Source organism: Artemia franciscana, chromosome 1 (genome assembly GCF_032884065.1).
Source record: "Artemia franciscana chromosome 1, ASM3288406v1, whole genome shotgun sequence".
NCBI lineage: Eukaryota > Metazoa > Arthropoda > Branchiopoda > Anostraca > Artemiidae > Artemia > Artemia franciscana.
This window is the reverse complement of record NC_088863.1, coordinates 6,598,846-6,610,673: the sequence shown is the minus strand read 5'-3', so window position 1 is coordinate 6,610,673 and position 11,828 is coordinate 6,598,846. Positions and strand designations below refer to the sequence as shown.

The window sequence follows — 11,828 nt, the reverse complement described above, 5'->3', positions numbered from 1 at the left end:
GTCAAAAGGACTCATCTGCAATAACCCAAAAATGGCCAAGGTAACTCAAATTTTCAGGGAATGGTGCGGTGGGGATGGTGCGACTATATCAAAAGACACTATATGTATCTAAGTTGTCAAAAAGGTGTTGTCAAAACGGTGCATGTGCAATATCTTACTAACACCTATTGGTATTAAGGTGGAACTTACACAGGATGCCAAACATGGTCAAAATAGACCATGTAAATTCAGCTTGTCATCTCAGACACTATTGAGGGTACCAAGTTGAAACTTTCTGAGAATACAAAAGAGGATGGTGAAGTCAATCAAAAGACGCTATGTGCATGCCATTTATACTTCAAAAGTTATTTAAAATTTTGAAGATTGTCACTATGCCTTCCATTACGGACAGAAAATAAGTTAGTTGTGAATAACTTTGATGTTTGAGATACCGTTTTAAAGTTCAATATACAACATAGGAAAATCTAAGAAATGGTTTAGGGAAACCTATGGGGCGCTTTGCCCCATTAACATTATCCTACCTGTATTCATCTTTCTCTTTTACCATCGAAGATAATTGGTTTTGTAATTCCTTCAACTCTAGTTTCAAAGAATTTTCCCGGTCAAGGGCTTCTTCAAGTTGACCCTTAGTTTTTCCCAACTGAACCAAAGCACTTTCATTCTTGGATAAAGAACTTTCTAATGAAGACTTAAGTAATCTTGCCTCTGTTTGAATTTGTTCTAACGCATGAGCTGTGGCAGCATTTTCTTTCTCAAATGTGGAAATTTCTTCTGTGTGTTTGGAACTAAAAAATAAGATCTTTGTACCAACTTTAGAAGTCGTAGATGTTTACAAGAAAAGAAATTGACAAGCTAAGCAGGAAAAACTAGCAAATATCCACAGTTGAAGTAATATAACCAGACGTGTAAAAAGAATACTAATGCAAGAGAGGGGAGACGATTAATGATTAATAGGCTTTCACAACCACGAAACCTATGATCGTAAGATCTTAAGAAACTTAAGATCTAGTATCCTATGGACACAATAAGATAAGTGAAATGAGAGTAGGACGAAAAGAAAATATAATATCCAACTGGGATAAAACGAATGATTTCGAACTATTTTGGAATTGTTGACCCCAACCTCATTACAGCTTATTTTGATCTTGCGCAATCGATTCTCGTCGTCGGCAGCTAATGAACACCGTTCTCTTTCAAAAAAAAAATTTTTCGCAAAAGCAAACTCACTCTTCCCAAAGAAATAGTTTTAAGCTAATGAAACCAGTCTCATTTAAAAAGAATAGTTTTTATTTGTCGTCACTGACAAAAATAAATTTAAATTGGTAGGATTAAGCTATATTGAATGAGATCAGTCGTAGTAAACAGGATGTAACGTTAAGTTTGAAAAAGACAAAATGACAAAATAAAAACAAAATTACGTTTCTTTCACCGCACTATCCTATTTTGCTGTACGTCTGACCATAAAATAATGTTTTTCCCTTTTTTAAAAAGGAATTTTTTTCCTTATCTTTGTTTTATTAGAGAGGACGTTTTTTTCTTGTCTCTTACATAGGTGTAATTTTCTGTTTCTTAAAATTTGCTTCGTTTTTGAATCATCTTGCATTTTTTATTCCATTAGATAAGAGCCATAACGCTATAAACATTTCCTATAATTTAAGGATGTTTAGAGAGATGTAGAATACAATCAAAAATCATCTGGTGATTTGGTATGCTGGTTTTCAAAAGGGTTTAACAGCAATATCTACGGAAGAGCTGAGGATATTAAGTTAAAACTTTCAGGGAATTTTTAGGAGTGATTGAATGACAAGCAGCCCCTCTTGTCCCTTTTAAGTGCCTTTATCCTCAACACTGAGCGAAATTTTGTAAAGACCATTATGATCAAAATAGTCAAAATGTATAAGGATGGCACCGGGGATGTCATTTCCGCCACAACTCCGAGTCAAGGAATGTAAATTATGCAATTTGACCATTGTTTACATGCATAATTTAACATTAAAAAAAGGGTATGCTGGTCTCCAAAAAGTCTTTGGATGCTATAATTTTAAAAAAATATTTAGAGAGATATCGAACACAATTAAAAACCACTATATGCATCGCGGTTGTCAAAAGAACGATTCGGCAATATCTAAGGAACGGATAAGCAAATTAAGTTGAAACTTTCAAGATATTTTAAAGGGTGATTGCAGGGCAACTAGCCCCCCCCCCCTCACCCTCCCTTACTGTTTCTAGGCATTCCTCTCCACAATACTTCTAAAAATTTTGAAAGTCATCTTGTTCAAAATGGTCAAAAGGTCGAAAAAGTGAGCCTCTGCGGATGCCATACTCTCCGAAGCCCCAGGACAAGGACTGTAAATTATAAATTTGTCCATTGTTTACATGCAGCATTTATTGTTATTTCAGGGTATATCTTAGAACACTAAAGGAAATAAAGTAAAACTTAGGGGAATGTTGAGGGGTATACTGAACTATATCGAAAGACACTATGCGCACCCAGTTTATTAAACAGGTGTCTTAGAAATATCATATGAATAGCTGAAGATATTAAATGTAAACTTCAAGGCAGGTTAAGGGGCCCTCCCATCCCCTTTTCAGCTGCCCTCCCCCAAAAGGCATTTGATCGAAATTTTGAAAAAACGGTCCTGTTCAAAATAGTCTGAAGGTCAAATAACTATGCCTTCGTGCTGACATAGCCCCCCACAGCCCCAGAACAAGGACTATAGAAAGTTAACCACTGTTAACCCAAAAGGTTTTTTATCGGGAAAAGAGGGCAAGCTTGATCCTGGTTCACCAAAAGGCTTATAGAATTAATGTGAAGTATTAAGGAAGTGTTCAGAGGGATGTTGAACTCAGTCGAAAAACGCTATGTGTATACTGGCTGCCTAAAGAGCGCATTGCCAATATCTAAGGAATAGCTGAGGATATTAAGTTGAATCTTTCAGGTGATGTTGAGGAGTGGTCGGAGGACAATCCTCCAGGTCGTTTTTAGGTGCCACTCTCGTCGAAACTGAAAAAAAAATTAAGCAAACATTTTGTTCAAAACAGGCAAAAGGTGAAGTTTGCCTCCGGGGATGCCGTATCCCCACAGCCAAGGGTCAAGGGTTGTAAATTGTACAATTTGACCATTGTTTAAATGCAGGATTCATCATTAGGAAAATAAAAACTGTTTGATTCTCGGTGTGTCAGAATAGGCAGGGTATTAAGGTAAAACCTCAGAGAATGTTATAAGTTAAGTTAAACAGAATCAACACATACAATGTATGGTTTATCAAAAAGGCATCTCTGCAATATCTTACGAACGGCTAAAGAGCAACCAGTCCCTCTTTTCCTTTAGATACCCTTATCACAGATAGAAATGTTGAAAAGTAGTTTTGATTATAATAGTTAAAAGGTCTAAAAATTATTCCTTCAGGGATACCAGGCCCCACACAAGAAATATAAATAATGCAATCTGTTCATTTCCAAAAATAGAGGAATTAACATTGGGAAGATTGGGAGGGAATGTCTAATTTTGTGTGTTACCAAAAAGACCTAGGGTATTGAAGTCAAATTTTGTGGATTGTTGAGGGGTGTGTTGAGCTAAATAAAAAAAAAAACCATATGCGTCGAGGTTAACAAAAAGATATATCTACAACACCTTTGGAAAGGGTAAGGGTATCAACTTAAAACTTCCAGGGCCATTGCTAGTACAGCAGCTACCCTGACTTATAATTCAACTAACTATGACTATGACTAAAATTATTTGCGACGGCAATTACCTGCAACTGTGACTAGTTCGACTTCGACTACGACTACTTGTGACTGTGACTGCTACTACTCACGGCTGTGACTGAAAATACTTGTGACTGCAACTACTTTTACTAGTAAAAAAGTGCCAGCAAATACTGAGGGGAATATAGAACAAAATCAAAATATATTGTGTAGCATGCTTGTTGTCAAACGGGCAAATTGACAATATTTCAGGAATGGCTAAGGGTAGCAACTTTCAGAGCATATTCGGGGGGTTGTTCGAAATTGACCAGCAGGCAGCCAGTTCCTTCATAACTTGTTTAGATGGCCCTGCCCTAACACTGATCAAAATTTTCAACAAGAAAAAAACACTGTGTCTTTAGGAAATGTTGGGAAGGATATTGAACGAAATGTAGATATAATCTGTACATCCAGATTACCAATAGAGGGATCTGCCCTATCTTATGAACGGCTAGAGGTATTAACTTGAAACTTTCAGATCTACTACTACTACTGCTATTATTACTACAAGTACAGCTGCAACTGTGGCTGATAGTGACAACTTGCAAATGTGATTGCAACTACTCCTAATTGTGACTAAATTTCAAGAAATGTTGAGGGTGGTGTTAAACAAAATCAAAAATAACTATGTGCTTCCTGGTTTTCATAATAGCAAATAGCAATGGTGAGATATTGTATCATCAAAAAAGGTTTTATTGTTGCAAATACAGGTTTTATTGTTGCAAAGGTTATTTGTGACTGCAAATAGCAATGGTGAGATATTGCGATCAACAAAAAAGATTTTATTACTGAGACCAGCTGAAGGTTTTAACTTGAAACTTTGCGGACCATTATTTTACTACTACTCTGACTGCGCCTGTAACTCTTTGCAACCTTAACTACTTGTGACTGCAAATACAAGCCACAGCGACTAAAATCAAAGCTACTTGGGATTGCGACTGTGACTACTTGAGACTAACTTTGACCGTGACTCCGACTATTTGTGACTGCAATTGAAGAACGCAGCACATTGTTGATGTTTGAAGTTTTTTTTTTTTTTACTGCAGTAATATTTTGAACTGGCGGATACATTAAATATTCCCCAATTGATTTTCAATACATTTTAAGGTAATACGTATAAAAGGAGAAGGCGTTGTTGAAAATTAACTGCATATAAACCTAATAAAACAACATCGTTTGCTTAGAATATAATAAAGTATAAAAAAGAAATTCCTGGAAGATTAAATTGTTTCAACTTTCGTTGTTACGATTAAAACAGAAAAATCGCTAGAAATGTGTTTGTATTTTAGTACCGAACACATACTAATAAGCCGTTAATCGTTTGAGGGGGCGGCAGCCTCGCTCGCATTTGTTGTCATTTCTGTTTCTTTTGAGCTTGATGGTTTGACTGATTCTGATTTCAGCTCAATTTACGTTTTAATAGGGTTCTTGACATTTCTTCTAAAATTGGATATTTTTAAACCAATTCTGAGAAAGACAAGACTGTTTCTTTACGAGTCTCTTTGAATTAATACGAAAACATGAATAGTTGAATGACAGAACTTTTTAAGAAGGTAACCTAACCGAGATGATATAGGCAAAACAAAACCTAATTCAAAGATTAATGATTTCTTTATCAGCATTACACATTCCACCACAAACTAAATTAAAACCACAATTTTCTTTTTTATTAGGCTTATGGTCTATAAATGCCCATCTGTGCTTTTTTTTTTAAACAGCAAATAACTTTTCCACTACCTAATCCGTCAATAAAGTACATAAAAAGTAAAAAATACCGAATTAATACCTTTCAAGAGCCAGCTTTCTTACGCTTTCCCTTTGTACTTTAACCATTTCAGCCCTTGTTATTTCAAGTTCTGTCAGTGCGTTTTGCAGCCGGATTTCTGTAGTCTGTTGTTCTGCACACGTAGCTTTAAATCTCTGCTGTTTATCTGACTCAGCCTTGTCAAGAAATTCATCCATTTTTCTGACCTGTGAAGACATTTGCTGACGTATATGACGTAATTCGCCGATAACTGTGGATGCTACTTCTTCGTTATCACCGTTGAAGCGACACTGAGGGTTAGATATTTGGCTATCAAAACTTTGTTTTAGTTTTTTTTGTTAAAAAAAAAAAAAAAAAAATCAGTAACGAAATAGTATATGAAATACAGGACAATTCATTATCTGGCCACAGTAGTACAGTCAATCAAATTAATTTTAAGGGTTGCCTCAAACAAATTACAAAAGTTATGATTTTGGTAGCATTCGAACGGGAAAAAAATATTCTAGAACATCTACAAAATCTATCAAAACCAGTCAAGGCAAAATTGGCGTTTATTGTCTTTTCTTCTAAATTAACGACTTAAAAAATTAACTTACGTTTTTGAAAAGTAGGTGATAGGAAAATGTAGTACGTAATTCACAAATATGAGGTCAGTTCTATGTTTTAACCATCCCTGAGCTGTTTGCCTCCCCCTCCCTCACAAAAACACACTAACACATACGCGCGAGATAAAGCGTGCATTATAATAACTTGAATATTACACGAAGTCAGATACACGCAGAGCAAATTTACAATTCCTATGCGGAAATGCCAGGAAGATGTCGCGTCCTGGTATCTTGCATATCCCCCCCCCACGCTCACCCAATCAAATAAATGATTTTAAACATCTCAAATTTGTCCAGCATCAGCAATGTTCATCAACGCTCTTGGTGAGAAATTATTCAATAGATGTGGTGACGCGCAAGAATGAGTTGACCCATTTTGCCGACATTCGAGTTCGAAAGAACGTGTAAACAGTACGCTTATTGATCAATTTTGACTTCTAGTTAAGTTTTTATCAAACAGTTCGTGGTAACGAACTGTAGTAAGGAGCGATCCGGCTCAATAGTAACCAAAACTCTAAAAAATTGAATTTTGATATCAATAGCTACATCAAAAGAATCGCATTTTAATGCTGATTTTAAATATATAAGTTTCATCAAGTTTAGTCTAACCCATCAAAAGTTACGAGCCTGAGAAAATTTCCCTTATTTAGGAAAATAGGGGGAAACACCCCCTAAAAATCGTAGGATCATAACGAAAATGACATCATCAGATTCAGCGTATCAGAGAACCGTACTGTAGAAGTTTCAAGCTCCTATCTACAAAAATGTGGAATTTTGTATTTTTTGCCAGAAGACAAATCACGGAGGCGTGTTTATTTGTTTGTTTGTTTTTTTTTTTTGTTTTTTTTTCTTTTCCCCAGGGGTCATCGTATCGACCAAGTGGTCCTAGAATGTCGCAAGAGGGCTCATTCTAACGGAAATGAAAAGTTCTAGTGCCCTTTTTAAGTGACCAAAAAAATTGGAGGGCATCTAGGCCCCCTCCCACGCTCATTTTTTCCCAAAGTCAACGGATCAAAATTTTGAGATAGCCATTTTGTTCAGCATGGTCGAAAACCATAATAACTATGTCTTTGGGGATGACTTACTCCCCCACAGTCCCTGGGGGAGGGGCTGCAAGTTACAAACTTCGACCAGTGTTTACATATAATAATGGTTATTGGGAAGTGTACAGACGTTTTAAGGGGGATTTTTTTGGTTTTGGGGGTAGGGTTGAAGGGAGGGGGCTATGTGGGAGGATCTTTCCTTGGAGAAATATGTCATGGGGGAAGAAAAATTCAATGAAAAGGGCGCAGGGCGCAGGACGAATCTGGTCACGTTAGAAAAAAACGTCAAATTCAGAGCTTAATATACAATGCTGGGTGTTCGGAGCCTCTCTATTATGGAGTATAATTTGAAAATAACACAACTATACGAGCGATAAAACATATATACCACAACCATAACTCAACTAACGAAAGAACTGCTAAGAGATAACACAACTATAAAGCGAAAACAAGTGAAAACTAACGGGAAAATAAACGAACTAAGAGGTGGAAGGGGCCCAGAGAAAAAATATAATCCTTTTCCAATTTTGAGCCTAACTTCCGCAAAGGAGTAATAATGTCAGAAGCCCCGAAATACCGAATTATTTTCTTTCAAACAATTCGTGGTAACGAACTGTAGTAAGGAGCGACCCGGCTCAATAGTAAACGAAACTCTAAATAATAGAATTTTGATGCTAAAATATACATCAAAAGAATCGGATTTTCCCACTGATTTTAAATATATAAGTTTCATTAAATTTGGTCTTTGTCATCAAAAGTTACGAGCCTGAGAAAATTTGTCTTATTTTAGAAAATAGGGGAAAACACCCCCTAAAAGTCACACAATCTTAACGAAAATCACACCATCGCATTCGGCGTATCAGAGAACCCTATAGCAAAATTTTCAAACTCCTATCTACAAAAATGTGGAATTTCGTATTTTTTGCCAGAAGACAAATCACGGGTGCGTGTTTATTTGTTTGTTTGTTTTTTTTGTTTTTCTTTTCTTTTCCCCAGGGGTCATCGTGTCGACCAAGTGGTCCTACAATGTTGCAAGAGGGCTCATTCTAACGGAAATGAAAAGTTCTAGTGCCCTTTTTAAGTGACCAAAAAAATTAGAGGGCACCTAGGCCCCCTCCCACGCTCATTTTTTCTCCAAAGTCAACAGATCAAAATTTTGAGATAGCCATTTTGTTCTGCATAGTCAAAAACCATAATAACTATGTCTTTGGGAATGACTTACTCCCCCACAGTCCCTGGGGGAGGGGCTGCAAGTTACAAACTTCGACCAGTGTTTACATTTTTTTTTTTTTGGTTTTGGGGGTGGGGTTGAGGAGAGGGGGCTATGTGGGAGGATCTTTCCCTGGAGAAATATGTCATGGGGGAACAGAAATTCAATGAAAAGGGCGCAGGATGTTCCTTAAATTACTATAAAAAAAAAAACAATGAAAAAATAAACATGGAAAAGTTTTTTTTCAATTGAAAGCAAGGAGTAGCATTGAAATTTAAAACGAACAGAGATTATTACGCATATGAGGGGTTCTAAAAATACTTTAGCATAAAGAGCGAGGCATTTAGGAAGAGATAAATACCTCGCTCTTTATGCTATAGTATTTTTAGTAATTTCAACTATTTATTCTACGGCCTTTCTGATTCAGGGGTCATTCTTAAAGAATCGGCACAAAACTTACGATTTAGTGTAAAGAGTACCCCCTCATATACATAATAAAAATTTAAGAATATAAAAGTTTGTTACGTAAGTTAATTCTTAAGTTACGTATATTTTTTACATTAAAATTTACGTTATATTTTACGTTATATTTTTCGTTAAAAATTAAAATTTATAGTTGCCTTTTTTACGTTATATTTTTCGTTAAAAATTAAAATTTATAGTTGCCTTTTTGTGTAACCGAAAAATTGCATGGCAACTAGGCCTCCTTTCCCATCCCTTATTTCTCAAAATCGTCTAATCAGAACTAAGAGAAAGCCATTCAGCCAAAAAAGGAATTAAAATGTAAATTTCATTTTAATAATTTATGTGTGGAGAGCCAAAATCAAACATGCATTAATTCAAAAACGTTCAGAAATTACATAAAAAAAATCTAGTTTTTCTAACTGAAAGTAAGGAGCGACATTAAAACTTAAAACGAACAGAAATTACTCCGTATATGAAATGGGTTGTCCCCTCCGCAATTCCTCACTCTTTACGCTAAAGCTTTTAATTGTTTTAAAAAGTAGAATTGTGGCAAAGAGTCAAAACTTTAGCGTAAAGAGCGAGGGATTGCGGAGGGGACAACCCATTTCATATACGGAGTAATTTCTGTTCGTTTTAAGTTTTAATGTCGCTCCTTACTTTCAGTTAGAAAAACTAGTTTTCTTTATGTAATTACATTCAAGATCCAAGATAGGTTTTACCAATATTTGAAAACCAACAACGATAATAAAGAACTGCTAAATTCACTGACCTTACATGAGAACTTGCTATTGTTTCTATGCTCTAGCCTATGCTTGTTTCTACATAAAACAATGGTCAGAAAAGACACTGCCATGAAAATCACTGCAAGGGGACACGCAATTGTACAAACTGTGTGCCCAAGCGTACTCATTTCCCTTTTGCTACTTGGAGTGGCTCTTCAAATGCATCATCACTATTCCTCTAAATTCTTGATTGATACCTTGAATTTGCCCGGGTTTTGCTACTCCAATTCTGAAGTTATAAGGTCTGAGAAAAATGCTGCCGGTTATTATGGAATCGAACTGCAAGGAATTACTTCTGACTGTCTGGTTCGGCGCATGCCCGACAAAGTTGATCACAATATATATGCTTTGGATGGTAAAAACACCTTTCATGGCATGTACATCATTCCTGCTGTAACCCATGGGCTAAAAGTCACATTAACGAGTACCAATAGGTGGGATGTTACCACAGAGGAAATAAAAACAGCTGGAAGAATCCGAATCGTCCATAGAAAGTCAAACGATTCTGTCCTTTCGACAATGTATTAAGATCTTCTTCAACCAGGATTCAAAGAAGATAAGACTTCAAACTTAGATGTTCTTTGGCTTAACCCAGGGTACCTCAAGCAGCCTAGGCCTGGTTGGAGTAGAACCATACAATCAGTCATGGTCGGAAACCGTTCCTGTAAAGCCAACATTTTCTTTCTTCCTATGATCGATTTTCCTTCAAGCGACGAGAATTGCATCCTTTCCACAATGACATTTATTGCCCATCATGGCAAACAGTACGGATTTATTGAGGTTGTAACCTTTGACCAGGCGTTGTGGTGGAAGTCCATGAAGAATATTACTGCAAAAGGACCTGGAAGTAGCGTTGCAAAAGTATTGGTTAGACTAGGAGGATTCTACACCCTCATGAGTTTTGTCGGTGCCATTGGATCTTCGATGGATGGATCTGGACTGAGAGAAATCTTTGAATTGATGTACGCTTCCAATACAGTACATCATCTTCTAGGTGGTAGGCGCAGCGCTTCACTCGATTCTGATAAAAAAAAACTTTTAGACGAAGATTCAGATACAGAACTTGAACTGAATACAGAACTTCGTTGAGTACGGTTAAGCTTAGTGAAATCAAAGACCTACGTGAGTAAGTAATGGATGGACGAGCTTCTTTTGAACATATCCCCCAATCTTCAAGTCTCGTGATAGCCAAAGCTTCTCTGTCAGCTCTTAAATCAGAGTGAAGTTACAAGACTTGAACAGTAAAACTGTGGATGTAGTTAGACATGGTTGACATTCTTCAAAATTTCATCACAGCTAAACGTAGAAGCCAATGAAAACCAAGCCCCTTACCTCACAGCAGCTGGTAACAACAACTACATGAAGACGGCAAGGATGAACAACTACAGCAGATGAACAGACTTGAACATACAAGCCCAAAACTTTTCCAGTCTTCCAGAAAAGGTTTGCACGTTGTGAGAAGATTGGGCAGATTTTAGGCCGATTTAGCTATAGATTTGGTCATAGAACAAGAACTGAAGAGAAGTCTGAAAACGGCAACCGGATTGACTAGAAGTAGAGGAATGACGGAAGTACAGAGACTTCAGTGAAAATGGAAAGTCTAGCTTGTGCTCACGCTACTCCTCTGAGGAAAGAACTGTTGGATATTTCGTATCAAACAAGCGATCTACACAAAGTCTATTTTTTCAAGGCTGCAAAGGGACTGCGAAGACACACACATATTTATTGACTTTTTTGAATATTCGTCTCCTTTCGAGGGTGATCCGCCACTTTGAAGAAGATTCTTGACGGAATGGCAAGGAAATCACTGAAGGAACATTCGTTCAAACGGAAGGATCAAGCAGTCCTTATGATTACAAAACAAAAGATGGGGGTGAAATCTACTGTTTAGATCCTTCATTACTGTTTCAGCGTCTTTTAACTTTATCCAAAAGACTGAATATGGACGAAGAATCTTCTTTTAAATAAAAACTTCACTCCTATCCAGCGTCACTTTTTGATGTTTCTGGTTTGCTCTGAAACCCAATTAAACAAGAGCTTGTAAAAGCTATCAAGCAACTTTCAGAAATTGACAGTATTGCAGGAAAAATTATTGACACTATCGCAAGTCTGACTTGCATCTACGTTTTAGACAGGGGCGCTTTGCTTCACAGGATTCCCTAGGCGAAATAAAGAAACATATTCAGATATCTTTGACCGATACTGGAACTA

General features: G+C 36.7%; 1 protein-coding gene across 1 annotated transcript in view; it reads right to left on the bottom strand.

The window, feature by feature from the left end:
* Positions 1–273: 273 nt before the first annotated feature.
* The window catches only part of LOC136033737 (uncharacterized), a 35,226-nt gene continuing 23,671 nt past the window's right edge, over positions 274–11,828 (bottom strand). The window contains exons 6-7 of the mRNA XM_065714634.1: positions 5,534–5,802; positions 274–785 (exon numbers count right to left, since the gene is read on the bottom strand). Coding sequence (XP_065570706.1) covers positions 518–785; positions 5,534–5,802 — 537 coding nt within the window. The 3' untranslated portion in view covers positions 274–517. The remainder of the gene's footprint in view (positions 786–5,533; positions 5,803–11,828) is intronic.